A 22,010-nucleotide genomic window follows, 5' to 3' on the forward strand; every position below is an offset into this window, starting at 1 on the left:
AGAAACATGCTTCTTGCCAAATAGTACCCTGGAAATAGCATTTTAATTTTTGTTTATTTCTTTCAACGTGAAAACTAAACAATCACATATTCAAAGACAATATTAAAAGATGAGTTGAAATAAGTCAGCAGTGTCTAATTATGATGGATACATGACTAAATGACAAATTTGGCACACACACACAAAAATGTTATTGTAAAACAAATTTATTGAGATGTACATCTGCTGAGTAGAGGCTACAGGAAAAATAAGCACCTGTAAAGAAATACAAATGTTGGGAGGTTATCTGATCGTTTGCTCTTACATTTTATAAGCAGGATTCACTCAGGTTTATTCTTTCCAAAGAGTTTGAATGGAGCAGTGTGAGACCAAGAAAACTGGGGAGAAAACTATCACATACACATTATGTATTTTATTTTATGTCCACTAGGTGTCGACAGTGGATAAACATATCACATTGATCATATCTGACCACATTAGGACACAATAATATATTAAATACCACAGAACTTCACTTGATGTTGCTATTAAGGTTTTAATCAATTGAATATTGTGATAAAATTTGCCCAACTAGTAAAAAAGCAGCCCTTGAAAACACAAAGAGTACTTTATTTTTCCTAATACACACAAACATTTGTCACAAATTAACTTTTAAGATGACTCCTATTCTTGAAAATAAAAGATTTGGTTAAATTTCTGAACATCAACTTGACAATAAAGCAACACAAGACCCTTGATCAATGTTGAATTAATACTTTAGTATATATTAGAAAATATCTCAACTTCAGAAACTTCCCAAACACATTTAATTTGCTTCAACAGGTAAGGCAATTCACTGCTTATCTTGTCCTGTGGTTATTCATATTGATCTAAAGATACAGTACATCTACTTAACATTAAAAAACAAACAACAAAATTACATTTTAAAATTCCAAATAAAGATTACCTTGGCTGTATCAACTCTTAAAAGTCATGTCTAGTTTACATCTTTCTTCTTTGAGGAAGCAGTGCTTAAAACATCAATATATAGTATTTTTCCTCTTTTAAGAATTTAAAAATGCTATGTGATTTCTAAAAAAATCTCTTTTGCATAAACTTACTTTTCATTTTAATTTAAGATTAGGGGGTTGGCAGGACCAAAACTTGCATGCAATCTTATAATCAAAGCAACACTAAAGATGACAACGTTTTACAAAAACATATGCACCACTAACATAACAATCTTGGCCTCTAGTATCTTGTTTTGATAATTTTCAAGTATCACCTTGAGGTGGCAGAGCAAAACCCCCAATTTCATGCATTTTCCCTGAAGTTTTGCTATGTGTGAGATAGCAGGGTGGCAGCCTGGCCTTTCTCTTATCTTAATACAAACCAGTGAATACCTTAACGAGCCAACAAATAGGTCTTTCTTCTTTAATTGTCCATTAAAAGTCTTGACAATGCTAATCAAAACCTTTTTAGTACTGTTATTTTGACATCAAACATTGCCATCTCAAAGGCTACAGATTAAGATCATGATGGAAACTGGGTAGCAGATACAATATAGTTGTTACTTTACTGTTAAATGGCAAAACCAAGAGGGATTATAATCCAAAGGAGTGCTTTAAAATGGGACATATGAACAGAAAGCTGAGCCATTATTTCATACAACCTTAGTCACATTAAGCTAAAATACACAACAGTGGTTTTAAACAATAAATATCTTTAGTTTTTTTTTTTTCTTACTGAAGCCTTGAATGATAAAAAGCACTACAAAAACAAAGAAATATTAATTCTTATTTCAAGTTTGCATGTTTCTACGTTGTCCTCTGAAATATCACAGCACATCATTGGTTCCTTTTTCACCATTAAAACACAAGTCAGTAACACAAAACTACAAACAAGTTAAATTCCTACATATACTTCACTACACTTCCTTCCTACATGCTATTGCTAACATAAAATATTTTTTCTTTTGTTTTACTTATCATTTTTAGTCTTGGAAATAGTTGTGTTTCAATTGACTGAACTATACATACTAAGCAAATATGTACACAAGGAATTCTATTGGCTATAGCTTCACAAATAACATATGGACCCTTTAGGAAGTCCAGGGGGTGTGTCTCAGTAAGACAAATCTTACCATATTTGAGGTTATAAGTAAGTTAAGAGGACTAAAAATGCATTCTTTGAAAGCTTTATTGTCTTGTTCTAAACCTGAGATGTGAAATTATTGCTCATTTGCCTGGTGGATCTTTACCTCTGATGGTATAAAATTAAAGAGTTATGGAGAGATGCATGACTTAATGAAGCGTAAACTGTAAGTCTCCTACATTTATGTCCATGTCTTCTCAATACAATTCAAGCCCAGTGCATCTATTTGCGTTTTCTCAGCACCAAGTACATGAGGCCACTGATGAGAGTCATGGGGAAGCTGATCCAGGCCAGGATGTAAGAGGAACCGTAGGAGCCTTGCTGGAGGCTGGCCACATGGAAGCTGTGTTTCTGAGCCGTGTAGACGGAGGCTCCAATCATCACACATAAAGCTGGGAAAAGGAGGGAAAAGGAGGAGGGGGGTTAATTTGGGATTCTGAAACCAGGAGAAAACAACTTGCTGATCTGTAAAATAAATATCTGTCCAAAAGGCTTAATTGAAAGTTAGATTTCTGTGCACACTCTTAAAATTGTAAAAATGTACCACGTGTTCCAACACTTTCTCATAGAGATGCTAAAGTTGTGTTTACATCTCTTTAATGCAGAAAGAGAAGGAAGGCTGTGAATGCCAAGGTAACACCGTCTATAGGCACAGAAACACTGGTAACATTTAATGTATTTGTGCCGTTTAGACAGTGTTCAAACGTTTCCCTGCAGTTTAAATTAAACAATAAATTAACCAATGGGGTGCCATGAAGTTTGAGTTTTGTTGCCATGGCAGACCTGCCTCCAGGGTTGGCTGGGCCCCTGAAGAAAACCTGAAGAACGGGCCCTCCCCTGTTGTGACTTGTTGATGAAATAAATGCATGTGTGTTGATCAGTAGCTTTGGTGCTAGCATCCTGCCCCATTTTGGAGCTGGAAAGTGTCAAACTGTTATTGGGTTGATGATATTGAATTTTTTTTTTTTTTTTTTGCGCTACTTTAAACCCCTTTTCACCACTTTTCCTGAAAATTTTTACCTCTTCTTTTTGCCACTTTTAACCCACTTGTGCCAATTTTTGCCCATTTTTGGTGCCACTTTCCACCGATTTTTTGCAACTTTCTTCCCACTTTTAATCCTTCACCTCTCATGCCCATTTTTGCCTTTTTCACAATCATTTTCCACTAAACTATCCAGTTTTGTTTTCTATTTTATTTATTATTACTCAGGTTAATAAAAAAATATGGGTATTTCAGCTTAACTTTATTATGGACCATGATTTTGCTGACCTCTATGGGCTCTTAGGGCCCCAGAAAGCTCTCCCCTTTACCCCCCTCCCCCAATAGGCGGTCTTGTCCATGGTAACGAAACAGTATTGATGAGAGCAGTCCAGTGACACTGAACATAAGCCCATGTGGTAGAAAACCGGATTTGTGTTGCAATTGTGTTGCATTTTCTGCTTCAAACAATTCAAACACCACAATTCACAACATTTTTTTCCTCAAATGATAAAGATGTACAGTAAAAAAGGCTTTGGGCACAAACTAGAGAGGAGTAAAGTGGCAAAATGATGCATCAGTATTTTATTCCTGCTGACTTAAAGTCAGCAATCGCTCTGTGACACCAGGAGTTGTAGTCTGTTAACAGATTTTTCACACGACCTTTCAATGACCTTTCAAAAGTTAAGATCACACTCTTTTGACATGGTAACAATACAAAAATAAGGCTAATGATGACAACTCCATACACAACATTTGTCCAGTGTGAGTCTAAATTGACACTCTTATCATATAATCCAAAAGTAATCATTTCATGTTTAAATCAGTGGCCATTACATTCTTCCTCTCTAGCTCCTCTTGACTGTTAAACTCTACAGTGTATGTTCTTTAAGCTGTTAATAATCACTAACTACTGCCTCGTCATTTGAGCAACATACCTACATGGATAGTTCTTATCATTCAGTACTGTCCAGTGTTTTCTAGCAACATATCTAAGTTTGAAATATTGGCATCATTACAACCCTGGTGCACTCACAGGCCATTAGCTGGATAATGGAGGTGAAAATGAATCTCTCTCCCTGGTTGAGCCTGAAGAGCTGAAGAATGAAGACAAAGAAGCTGACGCAGCACAAAATGGTGGCTAGAATCATGGTGGCCTGGACAGTCTGCAGATAGGCTGAGGAGAGAGAAGAAAGTGTTACATACGCAAATACATACATTCCACCTTGCCCCTGTCCATGCAGAACACACACAGGCTAATGTATGAAACGTGTAGGTGCCTGGACTAAATTAGCATTTGCTGCAATAATCCCACCACATCAGTCAGGAGGAGTTACTCTCAAATCAAAGAGGGACATAAAAGGCACAGTTGTCATCGACAGAATTAATCTGAATCTCATGTTTACAATGAGAGAACAGATGAAAGAATGATTTAAGCTTTCACAAGCAGTTGGCCCAGGTTCACGCTCCTTTCCTGCATTAGGTTCCCCACTCTCTCTTCCTAATTTACTACTCTATTCACTGTCCTGCCAAGATAAATGCATAAAAGCCTAAAAATATATATCAAAAATCAAAATCAATAGGATAAATCATTGATTCCCCTTGAACCGTTTAGTGCCAGGTGTAAGATGTAGCCAACACCATCTTACCTGCATCAGCACTGTGGCTGCTCTCCACAGGGTAGCAGGTGGCGTTACAGTTGTACCACAGGTCAGCGTAGATCGAATCCATTCCTGGTGGCGACACCACCCACCACGCCTACATCAAGGGAAGACAAAGAAGATGTGAATGGTGAACCTGCCCTTGTCTTTGATGTAATTTATTGGTACTCACATTATGGATGGTTGCAACGAAGAGGAGGATGGCTGCAGCCAGATGGAAGAGGATGATGAAGGCTAAGACGATCAACATGGCTGCAGTTTAGTCTGGTTAATTTGTCTGCTGGTTGTTGCCTGTAAATAAGGCTGGTTCAGTATTTCTCAGGAGCTTTGTGTGTTTTGAGATGGCTGATGTCAACGTGCAGACTGTATGTTTCAGCTTGACTTTTCTGTCGTGTGTGTTCCTCTTTCTGGGGTTGCTGGTTGTCACACAGGCTGGATAAAGGTCCGTCACATGAACAAAATCTGTTGAAAGCAAAATATGTTAGACATAAATACAGTTTCATCAGATTAACCCCCTTAACCCACCCTCGCTTGGATGCTGTTTCCTTTTGTACTATTTTCTTAAAAGTTTTTTTAATATGCTTTGTGTAATTATTTCATGCAAACTGTGAAATATGTTTGCTAACATTTGAAGCAGCAAACAAAGAACTCTGTAGCTGGTTCTCTCTGTATGCTAATGGTTGTAAATGGCATTCTAAACAGGCTTTATTATTGATATGTAATATGTTTAAGGATTTATGGCCAGGACAGCTATACATTTATCTCATTTATTATTGGTGCTCTACTTGTTTTTCACTCTTCTGCACCTCCCTCCTCCCTCCTTCTGTATTTCCTTCTATCCCTTTAGAATTCCAACACACCTCTGGCTGTTCATCATCAGTCTAGTAAAAGTTTTCCCTTTTCTTTGTGTTTATGCTAAATGTTGCTTAGTGCTGAGATCATGCTGGATCAACCTTGGGTCTCTATTAATAGTTTAAGAGTGTGGTTCAAGCCTGGACTCTTTGTAAAGTGTCATATCTTTAGTTATGAATGGGCACATTACAAATGAAAATTGAGTGATTGATTGATTGATTTGAGTCAAATTCAAAGAAACCAAGTGGTTGCCTGCTAATGTGGCAGAGTAGATGTGAGGTGAGGTTGATAAAGCAGAAAGGTTTTATTATTACACAGACTGTTTCTGCACATTCTCCTACAGCCTGTGTAATGTTAATGTCTCTCTCTCTCTCTCTCTCTCTCTCTTTCTCTCTCTCTCTCTAAATATAAGATAAGTAAGATTTTTTATGGGCACAAAACGGAACATCCATTACAGAAAAACTGAGACCTTCCAGTCAGGCCAGGAAAAAGAAAACTGGAAACTGAAGTCAAACAATAGCATTGCAGTTGTTGACTCTAGTTCATGGGTTCATCCAAAATCAAATGCACGTTCAAACCAATTAGCAAAACACAACATTACTGAACATCTGTGAGGTTAAATAAAACAGCTATGGCAGAAGTGTTATCCCCTAACCTAGCAAAGCAGATGGATACACCTGTTTCCGTGTTTCTCACTGGTAAATCCATCTTGCAAAGCTCCCATCTGAACCGTAAGTATGCAACAACAAGAGGCCGGTGCAATTATGGCAGAAGAGCTTAGCGTGGATGCTGCTAAAGAGCCAGTTTTATCAGAACTTGACGACATTTCTTCGTTAAAAGAAGAACAAAGAACAGCAGTGAGTTGTTTTCTTTTCAAAAACGACAAAAGTCGCGTACTGACATATCTACAGTTGCCATGGTTCACGTTATTCCTCGGTAATTACGCACGCGCACCTTGGTCGCGGCTACGTCACATGTTTTGTTGCTCTGATTGGCCCGTAAAGATGTGACAGACAGAACATTCATCTAATTACACTCCGAGTTTTTTTCTAATCCTCTGTCCTTTCCCAAACGCTTAGTATTGAAGGTTTTCCAGATGGGTGTGTGAAACAAATCCATCTGGTGGGTAAGATTAGTTATCCCCCGCTTTTCCCTCAAATTAAAAATACAAGGTGACAGGGATGTAAGTTAGACTGTGTCTTGTCTGCAAAGTCATGCGTAGATTTAAGAGATTGTCTTTGTGTGTTTGAGTAAATGTAAGGTTTCTCTGTGTGGTAGTCCACTGTTTGCTCTGCTGTGATTGTAGGTCTTAAACTTGACAGTGATTTGTTGATAGAAGAGAGGAGACCTCTAGTTGCAATCTTAAATGACTAGGGGTTCTTTTCAGTCAGGCTGGGATCTATTATAACATGGTATTAGAAATGCAGCACTAGCTGTAAACTTAATGCAAGATTTTGTGAATTTAGATGCTAAAATGTAACTTCAACCCTTACCCCAGCCACAGTGGGAAACATCAATTGTTACTAGACAGTTTATCACATGTTCTTAAACAATGTCAGCTTTACTGCTGTATGAGGTCGACATGATGAAGTTTGAGACCTTGTGTTATTTTGACTCGAAAAAGGTTGAGTTTATGAATTCAGACAACACTGTTGAGAGTCAAAACATGTCTGTTTTGGTGAAATGATTCTTTACTGAGGCTTTAGCTCTGTTAGGGTGCTACTCTACTCCAAAGTTTTCACTACAAAAGTAATTTAATTGATATAAATGAATATACATATGGTATTACTTTTTGTGTTGCTTATTTAGCTTTTGTTCACAAATCATTAAAAGAAGTCTCAGGACAGAGATATTGTTGCTGTAACCTACACCTTTGTGAACACATGATAACTGTTACATGCCCCCTGCATCCTCAAGAAAACACAATGAAGATGTAAAGTGCTGTATATACATTAGCAACCGATATCTATTCATCATGGCCATACCGGCGCCTATTATTATGGTTAACAAGATATACAACTAATACGTGTCAGTAGTACTCAGACTTCAGTGATGATTGGATATAATGTGAACATGAGGTGAGCCAGTTGAGGGCGAAAACATAGCAATAGGGGATGATCCACCTCACAGAGGAGCCAAAGTAGTTCACTTTTTATTGAAACTACTGGTGATAGATAAAATAAAATGCCAATACAGATAATCAGGCAAATGCTTGTAATCGGCCAGGCTGAGAAAGAAAAAGAAAAATTATCAGGGGATAGAAAATAAGCATGAAAATCTTTGCCATGGCCAAACTGTTTAAGATAGTTAGAACTAAATCACAGACACCACCAAGCTTGCAGTCTGTACTCACTGAACTCAGCCTAAATTTCCGGTAAACGCATGTAAAATTACATGTGTGTGCAAACATGCACATATGGGTTCAATTACAACCACCTAAACTCCCGCCAAAGTAGTTCAGAAGCTGAGCAAGCAGATACACAAACATGTTTTAAAGCACATGTGAATGCAGGCACACAAACACGGAGCCAGACAGCAGAGGAATTAGCCCTCTCCGCCAAAATGGAGTCACAGTAAAAACAGCCTCTCCCCACTGACAGGAAGCAGGCCACAATTTTTGTGTGCGAGCATGTGGCTGCCGGGGTGTGCCAGAGGATAGGCCTTCCCTGTCTAAGCTGGGAGAAGGGGGCACGAGGGGGTAACTAGTAAAACAGAGGAGGGGAAACATCAAGAGTAGTGAGCTTTGATTCATACAGCACTGAGGTTTGGGGTTAAGACAGGAATGTAAACAAAAACAGTTCTCTGTTCCAGTGTTCTGGATCATAATGGACTGAGACTGAGTTGGGAAAAAATGTGGCAACAAACATGTTAATTTGCACCTGAAGCGAGCATTGTAAACCTGGCTGTGGTACAAATGGTCGCGTGAACGCCTGGCCTTGGTAAAAATACGACTTTAGCAGAAACAATGTGCAGCGATAGCAGATTATAAAGACTAGAACATATGTGGTTTATACCAATGGTTCTCAACTTGGGGATCTGGATCCCATTGGGGGTCACAAAACACTAAGGGGGGGCCCCAGATGCCTCAAAAAAATGAAGAAAATGTTTGAAATGATTTTTTTTTCACAAAATATTGGTACCATTATTTGCCACTTTTCATCAATTTTGCACAATTTGGACCCATTTTTGCCACTTTACTCCAATTTTAACCCATTTTCATCCCTTTTAACCAACATTTTTTGCCAATTTTATTTTGCCACTCAAAACCACTTTTTCATCAATTTTAAACCATTTACACCACTTTTAACAACATGTTTTGCCACTTCTAAACCAATTCTTGCCACTTTACGTATATTGTTGCCTCTGTTGACCCATTATTGTCACTATCAACCCCTTTTTATTGCATTTTACGCCCATTTTTGCCCATTCAACCACATTTCACTGTTTGACATGCCCATTTTGACCCATTCAACACATTTTTGCCAATTTATGCTTATTTATCTGCTCCAGTTAACCCATTTTTGCCAGTTTAAAGCATGTTTTGCCACTTTTAAATCCCATTTCACCAATTTTTGCCACTTTAAACCCAATTCTGCCACTTTTCAATCCCCTTTACCACTTTACGTGCCTTTTTTTGCCACTTCAACCCATTTTTTGCCATTTTTCTGCTCTTTTTGCCACTGTTATCAAATTTGTGCCACTTCTAACCCATTTCTGCTACTTCTAAAATCCCATTTAACCACCTTTCCCACCACCTTTATTTGTACATTTTTCATTATTTTAATTATGTTTTTAAGAAAAGGAATTTGCATTTTTAAGGTAACTTTATACTACAGCACGATGACTTCAAAAAAACATCTGTTGCTATGTTAAGATTGGTTATTATTCAGATTAAATATTATCCAAGTAAATATAAAATATGGATATGGATAACCTATCTAGCTAACTTTATAATGGACCCTGATTTTCATCCCTCCATGGGCCCCAAGTTTGGCTGGGTCCCAGAAAGCTCTCCCATTTATCCCCTTTGAGGGCAGCTTTTTCTGCACATGACTATTCTTGAATGTGCATGGCTGTGTTCAACCACCAGCGGGGGTCCCTGGTCTCTGGCACCTTTAACTTGGGGGTCACGGGCTGAAACGGTTGAGAACTCCTGGTTTATACAATAGTTAAGTGCAACACATCTTATAGATGAGACCTAAATTTTAATTCAAAACTCTGAAATCTGCCATGACAAAATCACTGCACATTTGTCAACAAGGATTACTCTGTAATAAGGATATGAATAAGCAGAAGTTGGTAAGTGACAGGTCACACTGAGTAGGAATGTGAGACACAAGGTTTTTTTTAAGCATGGCAGCAGTATTTAAGAGGTCTGGCTTTTAAAATACAAGAGGTCTAAAAATTCCCTAAAAATCTGCCTTCATAGCCTTATTCTTATTATCTGTATCTTTATGTCATCAAATCAGACTTTTCAGTTATGTTAATGCAATAAAAGACAGCAAAGTAAAGGACAAAGTTGAGTGGGAAAAGCCAAATGAACATTTAATTTACTATATCCAATGCAAAGCATCTTTTTGGTATCTGAGTCTAATCCATCCGACCTGCAGGAACATTCTTTGAAGCGGCAAATAATCCTTTAGACATGTACACACACATAGACACACACAGCTGGATTTTATTCTGTCTGCAGCTGATCTCCCGGTAAAATGAAGATGAAGGAGGAGCTGAAGAGAGGGAGGAGAATGAAGGAAGGAATCCCCATTGGAGAAAAATGGATGAAAGGAAGGAAAACAAAACACACTGTACACACTCATACACTTATATGTTAGCCATACAAAAACCACAAATATCTAGCCTAAGCCTGCCAAGAATCTTCTGAAAAACGAGACCCACAGTCACAATTAAGTCAATATGGAATGCAGATGTAAAATGCAGAAACATGCATATATGTGCATGTTCAAAAAAGCTGATTTTATTTAGGGCCTGTTTCCATTGGTGTGCCCATTTTTAACATGAAACCAGTGTAGTTCTGCATTTTTAATACCAACCGATTTAAATCAAGAAAAGGTGGGACAAATGTAAATAGCTTTGTCAACTATTGAGGAGAAACTGATATGTTTTGCCTTTTTATGGGTTACAATTTCCTGGAGTAGAGGTGCTAACAAAGCCAACCTATTCTTTCATCTTGTCTCATTAGTGATGTAAGGATATATCCTGAATCAGCTAAAGATCCATACAAACAAAGGGGGATTTAAATCAATACAGCAAAGCTTGTGTTGCAATACTTTGTTTGAACAGTAGGTGGTTCTGCCTGCCTTTAACTCTGCTCATTCAACATCATACACTCTCTTCAGATGAACTGAGAGCAGCAGGTAAACAAAACAGTCATGGCTGGAGCCTGAGAACTTTGCAGTAGTGGACATGCCGTCCTCTTTGAAGTCAAACAGAGGTGCAGATAGTGTTCCAATAACGGACGGGTGGACCTCTGACCAACATGGCTCATCTAATACCCAGTGAGTTTAACCTTATCTTCTCTTCACCACCTTGCTAATGTATGGTAAACATTGCAGAGAAGGAAGCCAATTTAACACATCAGTTGCTTTGCCAAAATTGATTTGACCACTCAAGCCGGTCTGCATGCGCTCGTTTGATGGGACAGCTACAGAGTTGTAGCTTTCTTCCAACAGAAGCTCAGCAGCCCCCGATGTACTCACGACCTACTACTGGAACTGCCCCCACACCAGCTAATCAACAATGTAGCGATGCATTGTGAAGTGGAGCGGTCCACTCCAGTGATGGAAAGAAAACTCTGTTTTCTCTTCTAGAAACTCAAGCCAGGAACATAAGCTCCACTGTTGATATTTAAAGGGAATTAAAAGGGAATCACCTTACCTTTTATTTTGCTCTATTCATTTTATTTGGGTATTACTCAAAATGACATTTTTATGTTGTATAGATACATCCAAAAGAGACATTCTCAGTTTAACTTGTTTTCAAGGTAATAAATATGAAAAAGGTGCAGGGTTTTGAATCAGAAAGTTTCTTTCATATCCAATTGGCAATACAAGTCAAAATCATTATAATGCGATATTTTTAAAGGATTGTTCAGCCCTTATTTAGGAACAAAACAAAGTTAAGGAATAATTGTGTATCAAATCGCAATTGCAATATTTGTGGTAAAAAAATCGCAATAAGATTATTGTCCAAAATCGTTCTGCCCTAGTTGAGTGTATCCTTACATCCCTATATCTCCTGTTTTGTCTCTATTTCCTTGACAAGTTAAAATATTGAGCATACAAAGCTATTTGAAACAGACCTAAGATTACAACCAAGGGAAACAGAAGTCAACTTTAGCAACCTAAGTGCCATAGAGAAGAGTACCGAAACTCAACACTGCCCACACTGACCCTTGTTGTCCTAACTGTTATTATTCCAGAGAGGAGCCTTTAAATCGTCGACCACTTTACCTTTCACACATGGTATTGTATTGGTTGCTTCGTATCAAACTGTATTAAATCATCATACTGTATTGTACCGTATTGTGCTGTTAAACATTGCATAGTAATCTAACACATCACACTGGATCCTTATTGCAGTTAACGTTTTACTGGAGTGTATTGCATCTTGTATCATTCTATCATGTTATGTCACATTGTTTTGTTCGTATCAGAAACAATTTACTATCAACGAACAACATGTTCTTCTTGAATTCAAGCTACATCACTGAAAACAGAGAAGAGCTTGTTTAGGTCAACAATGAACAAAACAATGTATGCCTTAACTAAAATCTTACAACAGACTCTTGTGCCAGCCGTAATTCTAACACTTGGTCTTGTATTCCCAAATGATCCTTGGGAATTATGTAGGAGTTTCACCCAGTGCAGGACAGTTGAGTATGAAATCGCTGCTACATGCCTATAACTCTAAGCAACAGCTGCAGACACACACGTGTAGCATGTTGGACACATTAGCCCTGCTTGTCTGGTATGCATAACTCTGATTATTCACGGGTCTTCAAGCCTTATCAGTCATATAGATGTTTACACACAGTGAGTTGTGTTTCCTTCAATGTGTGTCAATCACTGGAATGAGGGACTGACATTAACTATCATGCAATTAAGAGAAAATCATGCATAGTTGATCATCCTGAACATCTACACAGAGCAGCTGCAAACTTCAGTTTAATCACCATGGAGCCATTTAGGAGTGCTATTTCCTTTACCAGTATTATAACACAAGCCATATCACTTTTTTCTTTGCATATCAGCCTGTTTTCTTGTCAATTTTCTGTCATGGGACTTTGTTATATGAGTACAAATAAAGGAGGATAGCGATACTGTCGTTTTGTGGCTTACAGATTGTATCAGACTGCAGCCACCTTGTCTTACTTGCACGCTGACACTCAGGCACTGATGCTGCCATTCCTGCTCTCCACTCAGCCTTATAATAGGAGGCTGGGGGACTGCATGAGCATAAGAGTGTATGCTCACTGATTCCCTTGCCTGGTGGAAAATGCTGACTTTTAATGTCTTTTTTTACCCTTCATAAAACACAAAGCCACAGACATAACTGGGCCTCTGAAACTTACTCCCCCGTCTCTCTCACCATCCCACTCTCTTTCTCTCTCTATCGTTCTCTTTTTCAGCTTCGGCCATGGAAAACTGTTTGGGGGGAAAGAATAAAAATCCTGGATGGTAGGCTTTCAGTGAAGTCCTCTGACCCCCTTTTGAGGTTGTACAGTTAGGACTCAATATGCAACATTTCCTTCTCCAAACCCCTGAGTCAGGAATACTTGCTGAGTTTGACATTCAGCTGATAGTTTTCCCAGAGTGCCGTCCAGTAATAATTTATTCATTGAACCACTTAACAGTAATGCAAACCTTTGAACCAAAATGGCACTGTTAAGTATACGTGTTTCTGAGGATCAAAGCTAAACTGTGCAGGTTGAGTTCAAACGTTCAGCTTTGCACTGTCTTTGAACTTTGAATCAAATCCAAATGAACGCTAAGCACCAAGTGTTTGACACTAACCTGTAGAAAAAGACTAATTTCAGGGGCAGTTTTTGACATTGATGTTAGAGTGAGTCTCCAGGAGATCTGTTAAAGTCTTTGTGATGACACCAGATGTGACCTAAATTGATGCCTGTGTGCAGGTATATGTGTACACAACAACACGAGCCAAGCTAAGGCTTATTTTTAGAGACAACACAAAGGCACATCTTCCTGGAACAAAGCCTGCAACCAAACAAAGCTTTGTTTAAAAGGAGCATTCAGAAACCTGTGGACTCACACACACACCTACACACAGTCAGGCATACAGTTAGTTTGAAATGTATCATCTCATTGGCAATGCAACAGGTACGGAATAATTACCAGAATGCCTGGGCAACTGTAAACCTTTACATTCTGGGTTTACAGACGGGACTTTTTCAGACAGCAGAGACAGTCCTATCAAGCCTCTTGAAGCAGGCTGCATAACTAGATGAAAGATACTGTGACATTTCTGCTATTTGCACCACTTCATGCTCCACAAATAAGAAATAAATATGACAGTTTGACCTGAGGTTATCACTAGAGAATCAGCCATGTTGGCTGTATGCTTTTTCACAGCCTGGATCCACCACAGTTCACATTTGTTCAAATACTGAACAAGCATGATAGTGCCACAACTGACATTTTCATAAGCTGCCAAGAAAGGCAGACTTTTGAAGAACAAAAAGGAAATTTACCTTCAATGCAGTCAGTTTTAAATTGCCACTTTAAGCTCCATGAGGCAAAAAAATACCCAAGTTTCTTCAGTCAACATTTTAAGACTATCTTATAAAATCCTCTTACCATTGGTATGCAATGTGTGGAGAAACTGCTATTGATATTTTAATAACAAAGAAAGTAAAATTGCACTGACAGATATGCTTGGCAATGTCCCTCAGGGCACCAATACCTAACAATTCCCCTTGGTGTCACTTATGAGATGAATGGAGGTAACAGAAGCAGAAGTTAAATGAGAGAAGAAGATAAGTGCTAAAGAAGAAGCTGACATGAGCGTAAATCAGACACTGTCAAAAAGAAATTAAAGAGTATAGCTGATGTGCAATTGACACCAGATTACAGGAAATGAATGCCTTGCTATATGTGTTTATGTGGCATTGTCTGGTTGTTTATCTGCATGTGAACTAATGCAGAACAGTTGTGTCAAGGGGATATAGAAATCCTGGACCATAAACTGCATATCCTATCGTGTGTTGCCCTGTCTTGCCCTTATGTTTGTGCCAAACCCTATGTTTGTGTCCTTGAAATCAAATCATCAGCCAACCCACAATACCAAGCATCATATGTGACCTGTGATAAACCGCTTTGCTGCTTTTAAGCATTTTTGCCACCTCTTATTACTACTTTTGACTCATTTTTGCCACTTTTTTGGAACTTTTTGCAACATTTAACCCATTTTTGCTACCTTTTTGCCACTTTTCGCCAAATTTTGCTATTGTTCGGCCATTTTTTTAAATTTTTGTCATCATTTTTAATCTCTTTTTACCACCTTTTAGCGACTTTAAACCTTTTTTTCCACTTGTGACCTATTTTGCCACCTTTTGACACTTTTAACCCATTTATGCCACCTTTTGCCAATTTCTGCCTTTGATTGACAACTTTTTTTGCCCAATTTTGCCCTTTTTTATTACTTTTAACCCATTTTGACCACCTTTTGACAACATTTTACCCTTTTAAGCCATTTTAAGCCTTTTTTGCCACTATTTTGACACTTTCCACAATGTTTTGCCAATTTCAACCCATTGTTGGGCCACTTTTTTGTTTTTTTTCCCAATTTTTGAACATTTCTGACTTTGTTTTACCACTTTTTGCTCATTTTTTTTTTCATCAGTTTTAACCCATTTTTGAGACCCTTTGCCCACTTCTTCCATCTCCATGATTCCCCAGTCGGCTGGGCCCCAGAAAGCTCTCCCTCTTATCTCCACTCATAGGCCACCTTGACTGTAACATTATTTAAAAAGTCTATTTCATATCGATTTAAATATGGTGTGCCTTGAGACTTTGGCTCAACCTTATGTGTGCCTTGGGCAAAAATTTTTTGGAAAATCACTGCACTAGACGTTAAACAGATGTTTTGGTTTCACTGATAATTTTCTCAAAATGAGGGAGAAAATCTGTTTAAAGTGCCCATCCTGGTTCATGTTGGAAGTGATCTCACAATACTTTGTGAGCTGCTTGCAGCATTAACCAGGAAGGCTACTTTAACAGCTTTTCTCCCTCATTATGTGATATTTTCTTAATGAAAGCAAAACGTTGGTTTAATACACCTTATGGAGAGAAGTTTTATTGAACAGATTCCTCAATTTAAAAAAAGAAGTTTAGTAAAAGTCAGAGTCAAGAAGCCTGTCTCTACTAGTCATGTTTTATTGTTTTGACTGAAAGCCCCCCTGCATGGCTGCAGAATTTACATTTATCATATTAAACATTAAAAGAAAAATCCACCATTTGACTCACACTCTCTTAATTCTTCACATTATGCCTCTAAATAAGAAAGGCGTGCACAATCTGTTGTTTTATGTTAGTTTAAATTTAAATTGGAAATCTGACGCCTGGAATTTCAGTTATGAGCTCATACAAACGATGCATTCACAGCCTAAATTGGAAACAACCCTGGCATTACACTCAGAATTCTTCTCAGGGTCATAAGACTTGTAAACACAGGCTGATATAACTTGACATTTTCATGATTTATACCACAAAAGCACAGTCTATCAATCCCTTTGCATTATTCAAATAAGGCTGACTGGCTGCATTGAGGCTTTGGAATAAATATTTGAACTATGCCGAGTTTTATGAAATACCAGGAGATAATGGAGAATCCACATGACGAAGATTGTTCTGCACAATGAAGCTGGCACAGCTGCAAAAGAAGTATTGTCTGAGTGTGTGTTTCTGTGTGTTCTGCATGCCTCCTTCAGGAATCTTGGACTTAAAAATTAACAGATGCATAAAATTGTTTTCCTGCTGGGTTTAAAGACTTCCCTCCGAGGGAGGAATTCTTTCATGTTTGACACTAACATGGTTTTTAGGTGAGCGTGTGTGTAAAGTGTGTGATGGTACATTTTCACACACATTCCTGCAGTGACAGTGCTGACATATGACTCCCACATGGTAGATAGACGTTGGGAAACACCTGATAGAGACTCATCACCCCGTTCTCTTCCTTTGCTCTGTCTCTTCACACTGTCTCTTCACTCCTGATGGTTTTCATCCGTCAGCACCTTTTACCTCACACTGACCCCGAGACTAATCCTACCCTTATCAAGTATCACACACCCTGCTCTCCTGGTGCATTCAGCCAGACTGAAAATGCTTCCAAATTGGCACTAGCTCTCTCACTTCTTCAACACTTTCAGGCTTCTTGTCTCCTTAAATCCTAATTAGTACAACTGAGAAGATCAGAAACATCAGAAACAGCTTTTTCTGCATGCAGTGTGGATCTATGCAGCTTCTTGTTGAAAAGGGTTCTATTTCCTGCAGGGACAAACACGCAACAACAGCAAAAACTGTAATAAGGAGAATTTTTTTGCACATTTAAAACCACTTATCCAACATGAACATAACATGGAAATAAATGCAGCAAAAGAATCAAACTGCAAGTGGAAGAAATGCTGAAGAAAACCACCAAAATAATGCAAATTCCAAAGCTCACACCATCTCAAAAACAACCAAAAATAGAGTTTTCATTTGTTGAGATTTATCTTACTAACTTGCAACAGCTCCACCAGGATCCTAAATTGCACAAACTCCACCAATAAGGACATAGGCTGCATATCAGTTGTCACAACCAAGCATACTGGCTGGCATCAGCTTCACTAGGTAGCAGGGGTTACATAAGTAAATCTACATTCACCAAAAAAAGCCAATCATATAATAAAGTTAAGTGTTTTTCAAAGAATTGCAGTAGTTCATTTCACAGTAGAAGAACGTTTGATTTCAGCACTGTCTTTTGATTTGTTCCAACCTATTCATGCCTCCTATTTGTGATCTAATAAAGAGAAAAGTCAACAAATCAATGCCTTTGTTATTCTCTAAAATCAGGCCGCTCTACTAGGTGCTCCCCCTATGCCTCAAGCTGTTTTCTTTGTTTCCTGGTTTGACTGTTTAAGACTTTGTTCTGATGAAATTGTTAATATGAGTTTGCTTTTATGGAATTTTTTGGCTTTCTGCAGCATTTTTTGAGCAATTTCCTACATTAAGCATCATGTCAGAAGTTGCAGGAATTTCTTTCTTCATGGGGCTGTACATTCTTTAAAGCAGCAAAGTTATTTGCTACAGTTTAATCATTCATGCATTCATTTCTTCTTTTCATCTATTTATGAAGATGTGTTCCACATAACTTAACGCATTAGTATAATCAATGAGTGTATCACTCATGAAACAATATTAGAAGTAAGGCTGAACGATTTGGGAAAATAATCTAATTGCGATTTTTTCACCCAACATTGCAATTGCAATTTAACATGATTATTCTTCAGGTTCCTCATCTTATTAACCATTCTATATTATAACACACAAAGCTATTTCCCCCAGGAATTTATATCAAATCGCCCAAAATCTACAAATAAATGTTCCAAATTTCTAAGAAAAAAATAAGAATAATAAATTTGCCCCCCACCCAAAAAAATCAAAACAAATTCCCAAAAATGTACAAATAAATAACTAAAATTTTAAGGAATATTCTAAAAAAAAAAAAAAAAATCAAATCAGTCTTAAAAAATTAAAAAGGCATATCTCAAATTTTCATGAAATTACCTCAAAGTTTGAAAGCTAATTCCCCCCAAAATTAGAATCAAATTCCCCCAAAATTTGCAAATGTTAAAATTTTCCCTACAATACCTAAAATTTTCTAAACAAATTCCCAAAGAAATTCAATAAAATCAAAAAATGTACAAATAAATTTATCAAACTTTCAAGAAGATACTTAAAATTTTCAAAGCACCCCCCCCCCCCAAAAAAATCAAATAAAATCCCTAAAAATGCCAAAATACATTTCTCAAATTTCCACAAAAATATCCAAAAATTTCTGAGCAAATTTACCCCCAAAATTCAAATCGATCTAACAAATATGCCTTATTGCAATTATTTTGTCCTATATCGCAAATATAATATGGATTGTAATGAAGGGAGTGATGATTTTATGGATTTCTTATTTTGAAGACAAAACTATACAAAAACAAGAAAAGTAGGAACCTTGTCAATTATTCTAGAAAATATTGGCACTAAAATGTTTGCACGATGTGAAGAGCAAAACACCTCTGCCTCAAAAAGTGTATTAAACTGGTATTTCAAAACACATTTCAGGTCAAAGAAATATTGCACTGTCTGCAATTTGAAAATCGACTGGGTCATATTGTGATTTAATCTACATTTCGATTAATTGCCCAGACCTAACTACTATTAAGTTCAGCTAATAAGTAATTATCTGGTGACATTACAGTACATTACAGTGCCACTTATTAGTAAGTTATGTGACCCATGGCAATTATTTTTAGGTGGTATGCATTTATCATCAAAGTGAGCCATTAGTTACTCTGAATACTTTGCATTTTAGATTTACAACATATGATCGGACCTAAACCTGCCATTAAAGTAGTAATACTCCTGCACACAGGCAAAGCTCACCTGCTATGACTATGGAACATCAAATGAAGCATTTCAGTAAAGTACTGATGGTATTTGAGGATCTTTAAAAGGTGTGCTGCTGATGAACACTTTCAAAGAACAGAAACACAAAAACATAAACCTATAAAATGAAGTGGGATGGGATGGCCCTCTCTGCCACCTCTTCCACCCAAGTATAGAGTGACAAACACTGGTAGTGGTAACAGTAGTAGAAGTAGTAGTAGTAGAAGTCATCATTTTAAAAGTACTGCAGGGTCTCACTAAGTAAAAGTAGCAGTGCCACCGTGTAACAAAAGGAGCACATAATTTAATATATATATATATATATATATATATATTATTGACTATCTGTAAAATAAAACACCTATACAGATAATCAGTCAGATGCCAAACATCAGCCACCATTAATCAAACAAGCCTGTAATTGGTGGATCTGCCGGTCCATCCTCAGGACCGACTACTACTAAGTTCAGTCACAGAAGACTCTATTCTCCATGCTGGTTTGATATTTCATTCCCTTTTTTATGCACTCCACCACACATGTTCACTTATTGTCACATAATAATGAGCTGTTCACATCACTTGGTCACATATCCAATAGCACTGCTCCACTCCCTCACTGTTAGCCTATCATATCACTGCTGTCCCTTTTAAATGTTTCTTTCTCCTTTAACAGTTCACTCGTGCTGTGGCTGCAAGCAACCCTCCACCTTCCCATGGCCACGAAGTCTACAAGATGTCGTGATCAGTCATCAACTTTAGTATTCACAGAGTGGTCAGCCTCTTTACTGCATGGTCCTTGGACATCATGGTGTCAACCCGGGACTTCACAGTTATCCACTTTTATCTAATAAGCCTCAGATGATATCACCAGCCAACACCACTACCACCAGTGTGGGATAAAAGATCCCATTAATATTTTAATCACAATAATATAAAACTGTTGTAATGTCAATTTACCTCTGCTTTAACTCTTGTTCATGTAGATATTTTATATTAATAAACTTTGACTCAACCCAGTCCTTTTAAGTCCCTAGTCCTTAATGGCATTTATGAGTCAGATCATGGCCAAAAACGCTTTTCCAGAAAACATAATTCATACAAGCCTTGTCTTAAGAGGTTTGTTCTGTAGCTTTGCAAAGGGGCCTCAATTTTCATGTCTCAGTTTGGGCAACAAGGAAAAAAAAAGTCGGTGTTTTCAACCACAAGAGGGCACCTTTCAATAAAAAAAGAAGGAACACAGCAGCAACAGCCTCAGAAAAAACTTCAATTCAGCAAAACTATCAGTAACAGAGAGGTGTACTAAAATTGCATTGTTATGTATGCACCTGGATGGATTTTAGATTTATAGTTGGGTCATAGTGACCTTTCAGTGACACACTTGCATAAAGACAATGTAATGTTGTCCAAAAACGTTTGGTGGGATAAATGTAAACGGTTCCTGCCAAGTGCAGAAGTCCATTGGAAAGTCTTTTCTAGCTTTCCTATAAAGTACATGGAGTTCAGTTAAAGGGCGTAAACAACAGATGCGATTTAAGTCCAAAAAAGGGAAAAACGTAAACTTTCAAGTTTATTGTCTCCACTAAAAAACGATCACGTTCAAGCCGATGTATTTACACTACTTATGCGCGCGCGCACAAACTAAGCACGTTTCATTCCAACGTCTGAAACTTGTGAGTGTTTTAGCTAGGTAATACCTGTATAAAACATACAACACGGCGAAAATACGACAGTAAATTAGTTTGAAAGTGCTCTTTAAATATAATTTTAATTTTAAAAATGACATTTTGAGAGACTGTGTTCAAATTTCTGTGAAAAACTTAACATTATTAAAAAAGCTAGCTTATTATAGGAAGCAACGATTGAGCTAAAAACTTATCAAAAACATATTTGGTCAACATAAAAGGGCTCGTCTGATCATTAGGGGGGCATTTCATATCCGAATTTGATTTGAATAGAGCATTTATACCATATAGTAGGTTTAGTGCAGCATTCAAACAATATGCAAACTTAAAAGAAAAGGTTTACTCACCGAGTTTTAGATCAGAAAGAAAGCAAAGCTGAGGAGTTCCAGGTGTTACACGATGTCAAATAAGGTAGACGTTAGGGTGGTATGTGTTTAAAAATATATGGCCAGAAAAACACGGTTGAAATGAACTAAAAACTTAAGCTGGAGGTCCAACTGGTTGTCCCCCCAAAAAGTTAGAAACGCTCGTCCTGGCGTCGTGAGCGCGCGTGGGAGGGCTTGAGCGCTGGAGCTGGGTGTGGTTTATGGTTCGGGGTTTAAAATACTGAGAGGTGCGCGCGCCCGTGTGTTTATTTGTGTTCGCGTGCGTTTGGATAGAAGTGACGGACGAGAAGCTCGGTGACAAGGTTTTAAGACTAGGCGGGAAAGTGTTTCTAAAGAATCATTAAAGGGAGTGAGAGGGGAAGTTTGAATCAAGTAGGTGTTTCCCCACATGGCGGACAGACTGTAAAGAAAACAGAGGAAAGCAGGGGTCAGACAAAGAGGGAGGAAAAGGAAATTAAAAGATAAAAGGGGATGAAAAGCCAGGAAGAGACAGATTTAAGGGATGGAAATAATACCAAAAGGAGGAGGAGCAAGTGAAGTTGTAGCTTATTGTTTTGTTTTTGCACATCTCATGGCCTAATATACCAAATGTGGTCTAAAATGAACTCGAAATATGACCCAGAAATTACAGAAAATAC

General features: G+C 37.8%; 1 protein-coding gene across 1 annotated transcript; it reads right to left on the bottom strand.

Moving 5' to 3' along the window:
- Nucleotides 1-219: 219 nt before the first annotated feature.
- Nucleotides 220-21,517, bottom strand: emp2 (epithelial membrane protein 2). The gene is made up of 5 exons (XM_041816854.1): nt 21,334-21,517; nt 4,946-5,235; nt 4,762-4,870; nt 4,149-4,289; nt 220-2,525 (listed from the first exon to the last, which is right to left on the bottom strand). Exons 2-5 carry the CDS (start codon nt 5,021-5,023, stop codon nt 2,356-2,358), a joined length of 498 nt encoding a protein of 165 aa, XP_041672788.1. The 5' UTR covers nt 5,024-5,235; nt 21,334-21,517; the 3' UTR covers nt 220-2,355.
- Nucleotides 21,518-22,010: the final 493 nt, after the last annotated feature.

The sequence above is a fragment of the Cheilinus undulatus genome, linkage group 21 (assembly GCF_018320785.1).
Source record: "Cheilinus undulatus linkage group 21, ASM1832078v1, whole genome shotgun sequence".
Lineage (NCBI taxonomy): Eukaryota > Metazoa > Chordata > Actinopteri > Labriformes > Labridae > Cheilinus > Cheilinus undulatus.

Excerpts from the sequence above, each read along its gene's own strand:
- emp2 (XM_041816854.1), bottom strand. The coding sequence starts at position 5,023 with ATGTTGATCGTCTTAGCCTTCATCATCCTCTTCCATCTGGCTGCAGCC. Across the intron at positions 4,871-4,945 it reads TCGTTGCAACCATCCATAAT|GCGTGGTGGGTGGTGTCGCC; the intron begins GTGAGTACCAAT and ends CCCTTGATGTAG. Across the intron at positions 2,526-4,148 it reads CATTATCCAGCTAATGGCCT|CTTTATGTGTGATGATTGGA; the intron begins GTGAGTGCACCA and ends TCCTTTTCCCAG.